Consider the following 16,635-nt stretch of genomic DNA (forward strand, 5'->3'; position numbering starts at 1 on the left):
GATGGTATGAGGAAACTGAGATTGAGTGAATCTAAGTGACTTGATAGTGTTGGAGAGCCAAAGACAAGAGTTAAATTCAGGTTTTCTCCAGGATAATTCCAAATCTAGTACCATATCCACTCTGCTTCTATGAGGAATAATATATTCACCTGTTTAATACACTATTATAATGATTAGCTCTTTTCAATTTTAGAGGCAATATTATTGCCGCTAAAGTACACATGTTTGCCTCTGCTTGGTTTAAGGCGTCTATTTTCTTTCTTTCTTTTTTGTTTTTGTTTTTTTTTGCAAGGTCATGGGGTTAAGTGACTTGCCCAGGGCCACACAGCTAGGTAATTATTAAGTGTTTGAGGCCGGATTTGAACTCAGTTACTCCTGACTCCAGGGCTGGTGGTCTACCCACTGAGACCACCTAGCCACCCCTAAGGAGTCTATTTTCAATAAAAAGTAATAATAATAATTGCCTAAATTATCCAAATTTACAAATTGGCCTCTTGGTATTTTAAGTAAAATTCAAGTTATTGGAAATGCTTGGTAACCAAATGGAATGGTATGTTACAGAATGGATAGTGTGACATGGAATATGGGCAATTATCTGTCACAGGAGATAGGGTGCTTGTCCTGGAGTTAGACTTATTTTCTAGATTTCCAAATCCATCCTCAATCAGTTACTAGCTGTGTGACCCTGGCCAAGTCACTTAACTCTGCCTCAATTCCTTATCTGTAAAATGAGCTGGAGAAACAAATGGCAATACACTTCAGTACCTTTGCCAAGAAAATCCCCGATGGGGTCACAATGAATACCATGTGACTGAACGATAACAAGTGTGAAAGAACCATTCCCAAATTACCTGATGACCAGATACTGGTCATCTCAGTAGGAGGTGAGGGAAGCAGCTACTACTAAAGTGGAAGGTATATGGCACTCTAGTCTTGGTGAAAACCCTTGTTGCATTAGGCAAAGGCACTTATTTGGTTCACTATTCAATGGGATAATTACTTCATTTAGACCTTAAATCCAACTAGAACATAGATGCTACTGGTGATAGTTTCACGTTCCTCTGGATCAGCACTAGGTTTGGGGGAAACCAGAATTTTGCTCAGGATTTCTTGAGGACATTGATATGTACTAGAGTAATCTGCTTCAGGCTGCCTGTAGAGCCAATAATCCTCATCCATAGCAACCTTCTCTGACAACACTGCTGCTGGACCCTGGGCTACTGGTCCTATCCACTTGTAAAACCTCGGATTCTCCAACTGGTTCTGAGATAACGCCTCTTTTTTAAAACAAATTCTCTGTATGACCAAGTCTTACAGTTATTAACTTTGATTGATTCTTTAAGATGCATAAATCTTGTTTATACATAGGTTTTGATAAGTCAAATTGCTTGATATTCTTTCCTAACAAAGGAAATTACTTTTTGAATGTAGTAGGGTAAGTACCTCACTTCTAATATATGCATATCTATGAATGTAAACTATATCATCTACATGATATTTGCCCAATTCCATATATGCACATATTTATACTCATTTGCCAGCTTGTCACTTCCAAGGTTTAGAATACGCCGGTAAGAAAAGAAAAAAAGGAAAATGGCTCACTCTGTCAGTTCTTCAATGTTTTGTTCCACAAGTGTTGGAGGCACATTGGAGACGATGACTTGCATGTCCAGCTGGTTGACCACAGACACCTGAAAAGAACCAACCCCAGGGTCAGTGGGCCTTTGCATGTGCACATTGGTATAAGGCAAAATTTCAAACCCTGTTCTTGCCCTTTCTAACACATCTAGCCATATTATTTGCTCATTTTAATTTAAGAATACAGCAATTAAGAATCTGTGAAGTGGTGAATTCATCAATCAACAAATATGCATTCTATAACTATTATAATCCAGACCTTAGTTTAGACACTAATGCAAAAGTAGAAGAAAATACATTTCTTTCTTTTTGGGGAGGAACAAGGGATACAACATTTACAAATCATATAAGAAATGCTAACTCTTATTATCATGTTTGAAGGATGACAATGCACTCTATGAATATTATCTCATTTATCCATAAAACAATTTTGCTGATGAGAAAATTAATGCAAATAGAGGTTAAGTAACTGGCCTGGATCATGCAGCTAGTGGGTGTTTGAAAGTGGATTTGAACTTAGGCCTTCCTGATTTCAGTTTAAATGCATTTTTCAACTGTCACAGCTAAGGTCACATTTCACAGGTAGGATGTTACTAAACTTGATGTTGGGAAGACTTGAATCCTAATCCAATTATTAATAATAGAGGGATAGATAATGGAAAGCTAGTCTGTACATACATATACTATGTTTATGCAAAAATAAGTAAATGTAATGGGATTACTCTTTCAGCTTTTTGAAATTGTACTCCACAAGTGAATACATTTATAACCCTTCCCATATTATCTGATTCATAATCTTCTCCCATCTTCACCTATGCCTTTTAGAATATCTTATTTCTTTCAAAACCACTCAGGCATCACCCTCTAAATAAAGACTTTGTTTAAAACATGCTGCTACCAGAGGGCTCACATTGTTCGCCACAATCATTTACATTCTACTACTTAACCCTTCTCAAATAATTTTGTCTTAATTACTTTTATATTATTGTTATACAATATATTAAAAGTTGATTGAGGATATGATTTCTTGATGACTTGTCTGTCCTGGGAGTCACATTTGCCTGCTATGGACCTGTCTACAGAGGATAGGTAAATTTCATAAGAAGTAGTGTTTTTTTTTTTTTTTTTTTTTTTTTTAGTTTTTGCAAGGCAAATGAGGTTAAGTGGCTTGCCCAAGGCCACACAGCTAGGTAATTATTAAGTGTCTGAGACTGGATTTGAACCCAGGTACTCCTGACTCCAAGGCCAGTGCTTTATCCACTACGCTACCTAGCCACCCCAGAAGTAGTGTTTTTGATGACAAACATGTCCACCTTCTTCCCCATTCTAAGAATATGTCACTTTTATCATCTTTAAGAAGGATAAACTCCACAAAAGAAAACTGATACCAGGAAAGGAACTCTCATTTTCATTTTGACTGAATAATCAGTGACTGGATCAAAGTTGGAGACCTCGAATATCTCACAAGGCAAATGAAAGCTCCTTAAGCTGGAAGGAATCTTTCAGGTCATCAAATTCAACCCCCTCATTTTAGAAAGGAGAAAACAGATACCCAGAAAGGCAAAATGACTAAATTGGAGTCCAAAATCAAGTTATTAAACTCTCACAACCAAGACAAAATTTTTTCACCAGGTATAATATTGTCATTTTCAATATTATTTTTGTCAATTGTATAAATGTATTAAATGATCTTAATGATTGTCAGGATTATTATTTTCTTTCCTTTTATATCATGTTAGAAAGTTACTTTTAGTCTTGCTAGAATGAGAGAAGGTAGAAGCTGCAACAAAATATAAATTCTCTCCTTCCCCAGCTGTAACAGTCATTTTAACATGTCCCTTTGCAAAAATTTGACATGGAATTATCTTATTGTTTACCATTCCCTTTTGAAAAAACCATCAAAGTCCATTTTCTTGCTGTAATTGAATTTACCATTAATATATAAAGCAATATAATTGGGTAATGAGAAAATAAGGGGGGGACTTTAAATTAGTACTGTACATTTTAGTGATGATGACTAAAATATCCAAGATTTTCAGTGTGTTTGGCATTCATAAAACATTTACCTTATAGCACCAAGCCAGACACATAGAGAACATATGTATTCAGCATATAATGATTGATCTGCTATATTAAATGCTCTGAGTATGTAGGTATGTGCTTACACACTTGTTAAAATTAGCTTTCTGGAGGTTGATTACCGATCAAAGTTTCAATTTCCATATCATTGTTCTGACCTGGTATTCTTAATGATTGGAATAGCTGGTCATGGTTGAGGCAACTGATTCAATCAGAAATTGCTGTAATTGATGTTGTCGGCTTGGCTGAACTCTGTGAATCACATTACGATTCCTTAAAATTGAGTTTAAGTTTCTTTGCAAATCAATTTTCCATAGTTTTGAGGATATCAATTTATTCTCCTGCAACATTTTCTTGGTATAAAAATACATAGCATAGAAACTCCAGACCTCTTTTTGTGGTGTATTCTCTAACTAATCTTGTTTTTGGTATTTAATTTTGCCTAGATGTCTCACCTTTACAATATTTCAATTATACCTGCTGAGATGATTTTACTCGAATTTACCAAAGGATCATGACCTCGTGGACCTTTGGTAACAAGAACAGAAATAACAACATTCTACCAGGTGAAATTCAAAAACCCATGAAGCCCCTAAATTTATGCTTTGTTGCTTACTTTCCAAGTCATTATAACCTTATCTAGTACCAACATAATAATCTTGTTCTCACTTGTCCATTTTTATTGGAGTTGCATATATGCAAACTTAAGGTATCCAGATTTATAATTAAGTTTTTTCCATCTTTTCATTCTTTATCAATTTTTCATGCAACCTAGGTGGAATAAAGATTTTTGCATGTCTAATAATAACTGGCACAGAAACGTTTGTATTTCCATGCAATTTCTCACTCAGGTCTCAAAATAACCTTTTGGTATAGGCATCCCTCTCTGCGTGTTATCATCATTGACACATCATGAAATCCATTCTCAAGGGAGCTAAGTGACTAACCAATGGCTCCATAGTAAGACAGGATTTGAACCTTGTTCTTCCTGATTAAAGTTTATCTCTAAACACCACACTAGGATGTCACTTTCATTAGGATTAAAGAACAAGGCAGATTGTGGGACAATTGCATGACTAAAAAGCTTTGGATTCAGAGGACTGGGATTAAAACTCATTGAGGATACTTAGCACCTATTTTTTTCGATGAGTACACGACAAACTTTTTGAGGCTCATCTCATTTATACCAAAAAATATAATAACTAGCATTTATTCAGTATTTTAATATATTATAGAAATACTTGTATTATTCCATAAACATGTATTAATATAAAATAGGGAAATTTTTTTAAAAGCTAGGATTTATGTATTGTTTTAAGGTTTTCAAAGAGCTTCACAAAAATTTCATTTTATCCTCAGCAACAATGGGAGGTAGGTGCTATAACTGTTCCCATATTACAGATGTAGAAATTAAGAAATTAATTGTTTTGGGTGAAGTGACCAGACATGCCAATTGATGCAAAATTATAATTTTACTTTGAAATAATCTTTTAATCAATGTATGTTCTTTGCCTATGCATAAATAAATGTGCTGCATCAATATTATAGATATTTTTAAATTCTATTCCTTTTCTTCACACTTTCTTATGGGTGAACCAACCTGAGCTTCCTGCTTTTCACAATATATTGTGTTCCTTATTTCTCTATCTTTGAATGCTAATATACTTATAATTAAATCAATTTTATTATTAATTAAGCATAATGAAACAATAATAGTCACTTCCTCAAGACAGAGAAAGTAAGGAAGGTCTTCCACATTTTGGCTAGACAGGATGAATGGGTGGTGGAAAGCAAACTGACATTGGTAGGATGATAGTATGAGAGTGATTCCCATTGTTTTAATTTTTTTCTGCCCAACTATAGAGAAATATATTTTCATTTTAACTCACTAATAAAGTAAATATTAAAGCACGGTTACCAATGAAAGGGAATAAAAAATTTGAAAAGAATCTCCCCCAAAAGAACAAAGTTATATTTATATATATATATATATATATATATATATATATGTGTATATATATATATATATATATATATATATATATATATAATCAATACTATTTTGTATCATCAAAATGGCAGAGCTTTTCAAATTCTTCATTCCCCTATTAAGGAAGCCCCTGACTGAAGGCATAATCATTTTTAGGGTTACTAAAGAATTTCTGAGACATTCTTGATCTCTCCTTTGAACTGAGAAGTTACCAATACCATTTTTTCATGTTATGTTGTTCTTACCTTCTTGGCCATATCCCCTCTCCTCTCTCCTGTTTCCCAAACCTTTCCTCCCCCATATTTTTTCCCAAAATTCTTTCCACTTACCAGGACATCAGCTTTACCACTTAGCCCTTTCCCGTAATCATCAGTTGCAACAGCCTGGAACTTGAAGTAGGACCTTCTCATGTTTTTGAACAGCATGGCAGTTTTTATAAGACCTGTATATGTTTCCACAACAAATCCTTCCTTTCCCTCTTTAATAGGAGGTATGATAAGTCTATACGCCATGGCACTATAATTACCGGTATCTTTATCAGTTGCCTAAGAAGAAAAGCAGAAGAGAAAATAAATGTGAAGAAAACAGCACTTCTATTTTGGATAGACAATTAATTTTTTTTTAGGTTTTTTCTTTTGCAAGGCAAATGGGGTTAAGTGGCTTGCCCAAGGTCACACAGCTAGGTCATTATTAAGTATCTGAGACTGGATTTGAACCCAGGTACTCCTGACTTCAGGGCTGGTGCTTTATCCACTGCGCCACCTAGCCGCCCCTTAACAATTAATTTTCTTTAGTGACGCAGTAAGTAGTACACCATATTAGGAATCAGAAAACTGGGTTTGAATCTGGATTCTTTCTCATATGCGAAGCTAAGCAGGTAATTTGATTCAAGAAGTTTAACTATCTTACCTGCAATATGCATTGAGCCAGACCTCTGACCAAAACCCTGCCTTCATTCCCCGATCCTCAGTTTCCAACTCTATAAATTGAAAAGCTTGAACCAGAGGACTCTGAGGCCCCTTACAATACTTTGAAAATTGTCAAATGATTATACAAATTGAACAAAACCCATAGTACTTTTGCATCTTCTATGTAATAGTTCTCAATAATAGCATTTTATAAATTTAAAATTTTCTTGTTATCAGGAACAAAAATCGACAACCAAAAAATTCCCCGTATATAAAGAACAGAAAAAGAGGGTTATGTAAGATATCCTGAAACTATTATGGAATTTAAAAAAATTATATATTAAATTTAACATTAAAGCATATTGCCCTGCTTTTGTGTTTTCCATTGAACTACTCTGAGTATCTTTTAGAGTTTCAGTGACAATCATTTCATTGTTTTAGCAAGCTATAATGTATAAAGTACATATCTCAACAACCTCATAAAAGAAGTAAAGTAGATGCAAGATTATCCACCCCCACCCTCATTATATAAATGAGAAAATCAAGACTTGGAGTTGGGACATAAGATAATTTTGATTCCTACTCTAACATCTTTTCCATTGTTTGCCTTTTGCAGTCTTTTTGAATCCAACTTTGAATATCTAGCAACTTATTTGATTATGTCCATTTTATTTATTTTTTAGACTGGTCTTGTGATTTTTTTTGACATAGGGACAATACATATGTATATATTTTCTTGATTGACTACATGGTAATTAAATCAATTGAATTTTTCACTAATTCAGTCATTTTTATTGTTTCCTCTGGTTCTGATTAACTCTGCGCTATGGTTATATAGAATCAAAAGATCGATATCAACTGTTCTTCATTGGACTTGTTTCTGAGGAAGAGAGAGAGGGAAAATGTATCCCAGAATCTCAGACCAGGAAAACTAACAATCCTACCCATACCTAACGGAAAATCCTCCTGCAACATCTTCCTAAATTAGTCATCCCATAATTTCTTTGGAGACTTTCATGAAAAGCTATCTCACACCATACCTCCCACCTCAAGCAGCCCTTGGGAAAGTTGAAACTTTCCCTAGCACTAAAAAGTTTCCTTACATTGATCCTAAATCTGTCTTTGTAATGTCCAGCAATTGCCTTGAGATCTAGTTTCTTTTCTTTTTCATTTGAAAACTTTTCAAATACATGAAGGCAGATATGTGGTACTCCCAAGTCTTCTCCAGAATGAGCATCTCCAATTCTTTCAACTACTCTTCATATGAAAACCTTGGATACTGGGTGGGAAGGGATATGGCCAATACAGGAATTCTTTTGAATTGGCTCTCCAAATTTGTAAAGGGATTTATTTATTTTTTTGCTTTCCTAATGTTTAGGGGGAGACTGAGGTCAGATGGAAAAAATGAACTAATTCAAAAATTAAAATTATTTAAGTGTTTTTTAAAAAACCTCTCTCAACTTCATCTTCCTAAAATGCATCTTAGATAATGAAGTTATATCATTATTAAATATAAATTCACCTAGTTGTATGGTATCTAAATTCTTAGAGAAGCTGAATGAATTACAAAGAGACATAACAAAATTTTAATAATGGGGGACCTCAACCTCTCTCAGAATTAGATAAATCAAACCACCAATAAACAAGAAGGAAGTTAAGAATGTGAATAAAATCTTAGAAAACATAGATATGATAGATTGTGAAGAAAAATTAATGAGGATAGAATAATACAATATACTTTTTCCCATGCAGTATAGGGCATCTATATCAAAACTGACCATGTACTAGGTCATAAAAACCTTACAATCAAAAACAGAAAGGCAGAAATAGTGAATGCATACTTTTTAGATCATGATGCCATAAAAATTACACATAATAAAGGCCATGGAAAGATAAATCAGAAATTTTTTTTTAGGTTTTTGCAAGGCAAATGGGGTTAAGTGGATTGCCCAAGGCCACACAGCTAGGTAATTATTAAGTGTCTGAGGCCAGATTTGAACCCAGGTACTACTGACTCCAGGGCCAGTGCTCTATCCACTGCGCTACCTAGCCACCCCGAATATTTTCAAAGATATAAACTGCCAAGATTAACAGAAGAAATAAAATGCTGAAATAACCCCATTTCAGAGAAAGAAATTAAAGAAACCATCAATAAATTCCCTAATAAAAAGTCTTCAGGTTCATATGGATTTACAAGTGAAATCTCCCAACATTTAAGGAATTAACTAATTTCTTATTAATTCCAATTCTACATAAAGTATTTAAAAATATGAGTAGACACCAATATAGTGCTGATACCTAAACTAGGAAGAACCAAAGCAGACAAAGAAAATTATAGAGCAATCTCCCTAGTGAATATTGATACAAAAATCTTAAATAAAAATTTAGCAAAGAGTACAGCAAAATGTTACTAAGATACCATACCGTGTTCAGGTAGAATTTATACCGGGTAGGCAGGGATGGTTCAATATGAGGAAAACACTCAATGTAATTGAACACAACATTAACAAAACAAACTGAAATCATCTAATGATCTCACAAGGCTGAAAAAAGCTATTGACAAAATACAACATCCAACCCTCTTAAAAACTCTAGCATGTATGGGAATAAATGAAGTTTTCCTTAAGATAATAAGCAATAATATCCAAAACCATCAACAAATATTATATGTAATGGGGTTAAACTTGGAGCATTTTCAATAAGATTAGGGGTGAAAGAAGGATGCCCATCATCACCTTTACTATTAGAGTGTTAGAAATGTTAGCTTTAGCAATAAAAGAAAAAGAAATTGAAGGAATCAGGAGTCACAATGAGGAAGCAAAATTTCACGCTTTGCAGATGATATGATGGAATACTTAGAGGACACTGGAAGATCATCTAAAAAACTTCTTGAAATAATAAATTCAGCAAAGTAGTAGGATATAAATAAATATGTAAATAAATAAACACACACACACACACACACACACATATATATATATATATATATATATGTATGAAACCTCAGATTTTCTATATATTAACAAGATACTGTGACAACAGATAGAAAGAGAAATCTCATTTAAAATAACTTCAGACAACTTCAAATACATGGGAGTGTCTGCCTGCCAAGGCAGACTCAGAAACTTTATAAAAACAACTTTTCACATAAATAAATTCAGATCTAAATAACTGGGAAATGTCAATTGCTCAGGGGTAGGCCGAGCTAATATAATAAAAATGACCATTCTACCTAAATTAACTTACTTTATTTTAGTGCCATACCAGTCATACTTCTAAAAAATTACTTTAGTGAGTTAGGATATATAGGAATCTTAATTCATATAGAGGAACAAAAAGTCAAGAATCATAGGAATTAATGAAAAAAATGCAAAGGAAGGCAGCCTAGCCATCAAAGATCCAAAATTATATTATAAAGGAACAGTCATCAAAACTGTGGTACTGGCTAAAAACATAGAATTGTGGATCAGTGGAATAGATCAGATGCAAAAGAGACAGCAATAAATGACCATAGTAATCTACTGCTTGGTAAAGCCAAAGATTCTCTGGGATAAAACTAACTCTTTGATAAAAACTACTGGGAAAACCTGGAAGATAGAATTGCAGAAACTAGGCATAGACCAACATCTTACACCCTATGCCAAAATAAGGGAAAAAACAAGTATGCAGAATTTAGATTCAAAATGTAACATAATAAACTAATTAGGAGAACAAGGAATAGTTTACCTGTTTTTATGTTTTTATGACCTAGTACATGGTCAGTTTACCATATCTATGAAAGGGGGAGCAGTTTATGACCAAAGAATGGAGAGAGAACAATATAAAAAACAAACTGGATAATTTTGATTACATTCATTTAAAAAGTTTTTGCACAAAAAACCCACCACAACTACAATTAAAAGGAATGTAAGTTGGGAAACAATTTTTACAACTAGTGTTTCTGACAAAGGATTCATTTCTAAAATACATAGAGAACTGAGTCAAATTATAAAAAAATTATATATGGTCAGATGATATAGAAAGACTTCTCAGACAAAGAAATCAAAACTATCTATAGTCACATAAAAATTGTTCTAAATCAATATTGTAAGAGAAATATAAATTACTTCTCTAAGGCACCATCTCACATCTCTCAGATTGGTCAATATGATTAAAAAGGGAAATGATAAATGTTATAGGGGAAGTGGGAAAACTGAGACAATAATGCATTGATGTTGGATCTGTAAACTGATCCAACCTTTCTGGAGAGCAATTTGGAATTATGCCCAAAGGGCAATAAAAATGTGTATACCCTTTGATTCAACAATACCTCTACTGGGTCTATATCCTGTAGAGATCCTAAAAAGGGTAAAAATCCCACATGTACAAAAAATATTTATAGCAGCTCTTGTAGTGACAAAGAATTGGAAATTGAGGGGGTGCACATCACTTGGTGAATGGATGAATAAATTGTGGTATATGCATGTGATGTAACACTATTGTTCTATAAGAAATCAAGAGAGATGGGAATTCAGAAAAGCTTGGAAAGACTTGTATAAATTGATGATGCATGAAATGAGCAGAACCAGAAAAACATTATCTGTACTAACAACATCATGGGGTGATGATTGACCATTATGGACTTGTTTATTTCATCAATACAATAATCACAGATAATTAGAAGGGACATGTGATTTTGGAAAATACCATCCATATCCAGAGAATGAAATGTGGAGTTTAAATGAAGATCAAAGACTATTATTTCAATTTTTAAAAGTTGTCTTATGTATTATGTCATTTTTTTCTCACTGTTTTCTTTCTTCTGTTTGGATCTGATTATTCTCTCACAACATGTTCAATGTTTAGCATGGTTACAAATATAGAAGCTATACCAGATTGCTTTTATTCAGGGGGAGGGAAGGAAAAATTGTTAAACTCAAAACCTTGCCAAAAAATTGGTGAAAATTACCATTATATATAACTACTTAAACAAATAAAAGAGAATTAGAAGAGGAAAACAAATAAAATATAAAAAAGAAAAAAGTGAATGTTGAAATTTGTATTTGCATGTGATTTGGAAAATTAAATTAAATTAAAAAATAAAATAAAATGAACAATTTAAAAATCCCATAGATGAGAATGGGATGAACTCTCCCATAAAAGGGAAGCAGAACAAAATGAATTCAAAACCAGTATACTACAATACTACAATATACTGTTTATAAGAAACACATTTGAAGCAGAAAAAATACACACAGGGTAAAGGTAAAGGGCTGGAGTATAATATATTATGCTTCAGTAGAAGTAAAAAAAAAATCTGAGTTGTGATCCTTATCTCAGACAAAGGAAAAATAAAAATAGATCTCATTAAAAGGGATAATGAGGGAAACTACATTTTATTAAGAGATATCACAGAGAATGAAGTTATATTATTATTAAACCTATATGTACCTGGTAGCATAGCATTTAATTCTTAGTGGAGAAGTTGAATAAATTACAAGAAGACATAGACAGCAAAACCATAAAAGTAGGGGATCTCAATCTCCTTCTCATAGAGCTAGATAAATGTAACTTCAAGATAAACAAGTAGGAAGTTAAGAAGATTAATAAAATCTTAGAAAACTTAGTTATGATAGACCTCTGGAAGAAACTGAATGGTGAATGAAAAGAATATACCTTTTTTGCTGAAGCACCTATACTAAAATTGACAATGAACTAGGGCATAAAAATCTTACAATGAAATGCATAAAGGCAGGAATAATAAATGAATGTAATAAAAATTTTATGTAATAAAGAGCCTTGGAAAGATAAACCAAAAATTTATTGGAAACTAAATAATTTTAAAGAATGAGTGTATTGCACAACAAGGCATAGAAATAATCATTACATCCATGAAATTGATAACAATCAGATATCATACTAAGATTTATAGGATATAGCCAAAACAGTTTTGAGGAGAACTTTTATATCTCTAAGTGCTTATATAAAAAATATGGAGAATGAGAAGATCAATGAAGTGGGTATGTAACCAAAATAGCTAGAAAAAGAACAAATTATAGATCCCCAATTAAATCCAAATGAGAAATTCTGAAAATGAAAAGAGATTAATAAAATTGATAGCAAGAAAACCATTTATCTAATAAATAAAATTAAGCATTACTTTTATAAAAAAATCCAATAAAATAAATAAGCCTTTTGGTCAATGTGATTTTTAAAAGAATACCAAATTACCATTATCAAAAATGAAAAGAGTAAACTTGCCACCAATGAGGAATAAATTAAAGAGATAATTCAGTGTTATTTTGCCAATTTATGCCATAATTTTGATAACCTAATGGAAATGAAGGAATATTACAAAAATGCAAACTACCCAGATTAACAGAAAAGGAAATTAAATACTGAAATAAAAAAGAAATTGCAGAAAAAAGAAATAGAAGAAAACCATCTATAACCTCCCTAAGAAAAAGTCTTCAGTTCCAGATGGATTTACAAGTGAATTCTACTGGACAGGTAAGGAAAAATTAATTCCAATTCTACATAAACTATTTTTAAAAAAATAGGAGTTGATTGTTTCCTGATTTACTACATTTATTTTGATCTTGGTTACAGTGGTTTTGTCTCTGCAAAAGCTTTTTAATTTAATGTAATCACAATTGCCTGGTTTATTTTGCATGGTATTCTCCATCTCTTTCTTGATTATAAACTGCTTCCCTTTCCATAGATCTGACAGGTAAACTACTACCTGATCTCCTTGGTTTGCTTATAAATATTGTTTTTTATGTCTAGATCCTCTATCCATTTTGTTCTTATCTTGGTATAGGGTGAGGTGTTGGTCTAATGACAAAGGACTCATTTCTGAATATACAGAGAACTGAGTCAAATTTTTTTCTTAAAAAGACAAGTCATTCCCTAATTGACAAATGGTTAAAGGATATGCAAAGGCAATTTACAGATGAGGAAATCAAAATGATCCATAGTCATATGAAAAATTGCTGTAAATCATGAATTATTAGAGAAATACAATTAAAACATCTCTGAAGTACCACCTCACACCTCTCAGACTGGCCAATATGACCTGAAAGGAGAATGATCATTGTTGGAAGATATGTGGGAAATCTGGGACACTAATACATTGTTGGTGGAGCTGTGCACTCATCCATCCTTTCTGGAGAGCAATTTGGAATTATACCTAAAAGGTAACAAAAATGTGCATACCCTTTGATCCATCAATATCACTACTGGGGCTATACCTTAAAGAAATTATGAAAAAGGGTAAAACATCACCTGTATAAAAATATTCATAGCAGCTCTGTTTGTGTTGGCAAAGAATTAGAAACTGAGGGTATGTCCATCAGTTGTGGAATGGCTTAATAAACTTCGGTACATGCATATGATGGAACACTATTCTATTAGAAACCAAAAGGGATGGGAATTCAGGGAAGCCTGGAAGGATTTGCATGGACTGATTCTGAGCAAGATGAGCAGAACACCCTGACAGCAACATGGGAGTGATGATCAACATTAATGGACTTGCTCATACCAACAGGGCAACAATCAGGTACAATTTCAGGGCATCTCAATGGAGAATTCCATCTGTATCCTGAGAAAGAATTGTGGAGTTTAAACAAAGACCAAAGACTATTGCCTTTAATTTTAAAAAAAGTTATCTTATTATGTAATTCTGCTTTATCTCATACTTTATGTTTCTTCCTTAAGGATATGATTTCTCTCTCATCACATTCAAGTTAGATCAATGCATACCATGGAAAGAATGGAAAGACTAACAGACTACCTTCTGTGTGGGGTGGGGGGAGGGAAGCAAGATTGGGGGAAAAATTGTAAAATTCAAAATAAATAAAATCTTTCAAAAAAAGTAGGGGTTCTGCCAAATTATTTTTCTGACACCAGGAAGAGTTTAAACAGACAAAGAAAATTATAGAGCCATCTCCCTAATGAACACTGATACAAAAATCTTAAATAAAATTTTAGCAAAGAGATTATAGCAAGTTTTTAGTAGGACACTACACCATCATCAGATAACATTTATACCTACTAGGCAGGGATGATTCATTATTAGGTAAATACTCAACATAATTGAACATAACAACAAAACCAACAGAAATTATATTATTAACTCAACTGATGTTGAAAAAGTCTTTGACAAATACAGCATCCATTCCTATTAAAAACACTAGTGAATATAGGAATAAATAGAGTTTTGCTTAAAATAAAAAGCAGTTATCTATCTAAAATTATCAAAAATATATGTAATGGGGATAAATTAGGAGTATTTCCAATAAAATTGGGGTGAAACAAGGATGCCCAAAATTCCAATCACTAATCAATGTAATATTAGAAATGATAGCTTTAGCAATAAGAGAAGAAAAAAAATTTAGAGAATTAGATTTGACAATGAGGATGCAAAACTCTTTGCAGATGATATGATGGCATATTTAGAAAACTCTAGAAAATCATCTAAAAAACTGCAAATAATGAATTCAGCAATGTATGTAAATAAACCCAGATAAATCATCAGCATTCCCATATCTTAAAACAAAGTGGCAAGAGAAAGAGAAATTCCATTTAATGTATGTGGAGACAATATAAAACACTTGAGAATCTACCTCCTAACACAGATGCAGAGTCTTTATGAGCACACTTGAAAAACCATTATTTTTTTAGTTTTTGCAAGGCAGTGGGGTTAAAATGGCTTGCCCAAGGCCACACAGCTAGGTAGTTATTAAGCGTCTGAGGTCAGATTTGAACACAGGTACTCCTGACTCCGGGGCTAGTGCTCTATCCACTGTGCCACCTCACCACCCCACAAAAACCATTTTCACATAAATAAGGTCAGATCTGAATAATTGGAAAAAATCCAACTGCTCATAGTTAGGTTGAGCTAATATAATAAAATGACAATTCTACCCAAATGAATTACTTAGTCCCATCCCAATCAAACTTCCAACTAACTATTTTACTGAGGAGAAAAAAATAGTAACAAAATTCATCTGTACCAACAAAAGATCAAGAACATCAAGGGAACTGATTAAAAATATAAAGGAAGGTGACCTAACTTTATAAAAAAATAAAGGAAGATGGCCTAACTCTGCCAGATCTAAAACTATGCTGTAAAGTGATAGTCATCAAAACTGCATGGTACAGATTAAGAAATAGAGTAATGAACCAGTGGATTAGGCTATGTACAAAAGAAACACTAGTAAATGAATCTAGTAATATATTATTTGACAAATTCAAAAAGCATTAACTAATAGAATAAGATATTTGACAAAAATTGTTGGGAAAACTTGAAAATGGTATGGTAGAAACTAGACATAGGCCAACATCTCACACCCTATCCCAAAATAAGATCAAAATGGGTGCAGGATTTAGATGTAAAGGGTGATTTCATAGACCTATTAACAGAATAAGAAGTACTCTTTTCTGTCATATCTATGGCAAAGGGGAGAAATTTAAGACCAAGAAGGAAATAGAGAACGCTGTAAATTTCAAAATGAATGATTTTGACTATATTAAATTAAAAAGATTTTACACTAATAAAATCAATGCTACAAAGATTAGAAGGAAAAGAGAAAGCTGGAAAACAATTTTCACAGCTAGAGGTTCTGCTAAAGGTCTCATTTCTAAAATGTATTAGAGAACTGAATCACATTTGTAAGGTAACAAATCATTCCCCAATTGATAACTGGTCAAAGGCAGTTTTCAAATGAAGAAATTAAAGCTAGATATAATCATATGAAAAATTGTTCCAAATTATTACTGATTAGAGAAATTCAAACAAATTAAAACAATTATGAGGTTCCACCTCAGACTGACCAAGATGACAAAAAGGGAAAATGATCAATGTTGGCCAGGTTGGAGGAGGACTCAGACATTAATGCATTGAAGGTGGAATTGTGAACCAAATCTAACCATTCTGAAGAGCAAAATGGAATTATGCTCAAAGAGCAATAAAACTGATCTTACCCTTTGTCACATCATTACTAATAAGAGATCAATATCCAGAAGAAATTATAAAAAATT

At 32.9% G+C, this 16,635-nt stretch overlaps 1 protein-coding gene and 1 long non-coding RNA gene across 4 annotated transcripts in view; one reads left to right on the plus strand and one right to left on the minus strand.

Annotated features, from left to right (window-relative positions):
* Window positions 1-4,380, plus strand: part of LOC141520620 (uncharacterized) — a 62,367-nt gene extending 57,987 nt beyond the window's left edge. Inside the window, exon 4 of the long non-coding RNA XR_012477685.1 lies at window positions 4,164-4,380. This is a non-coding gene — a long non-coding RNA (uncharacterized LOC141520620). The remainder of the gene's footprint in view (window positions 1-4,163) is intronic.
* The window catches only part of PCDH15 (protocadherin related 15), a 2,110,989-nt gene that overhangs the window by 62,643 nt on the left and 2,031,711 nt on the right, over window positions 1-16,635 (minus strand). For all 3 annotated transcript variants that reach the window (XM_074232276.1, XM_074232274.1, XM_074232275.1), the window contains 2 exons: window positions 6,037-6,252; window positions 1,603-1,691 (listed from right to left, as the gene is read on the minus strand). In XM_074232276.1, coding sequence (XP_074088377.1) covers window positions 1,603-1,691; window positions 6,037-6,252 — 305 coding nt within the window. The remainder of the gene's footprint in view (window positions 1-1,602; window positions 1,692-6,036; window positions 6,253-16,635) is intronic.

Source organism: Macrotis lagotis, chromosome 4 (genome assembly GCF_037893015.1).
Source record: "Macrotis lagotis isolate mMagLag1 chromosome 4, bilby.v1.9.chrom.fasta, whole genome shotgun sequence".
NCBI classification, from domain to species: domain Eukaryota; kingdom Metazoa; phylum Chordata; class Mammalia; order Peramelemorphia; family Peramelidae; genus Macrotis; species Macrotis lagotis.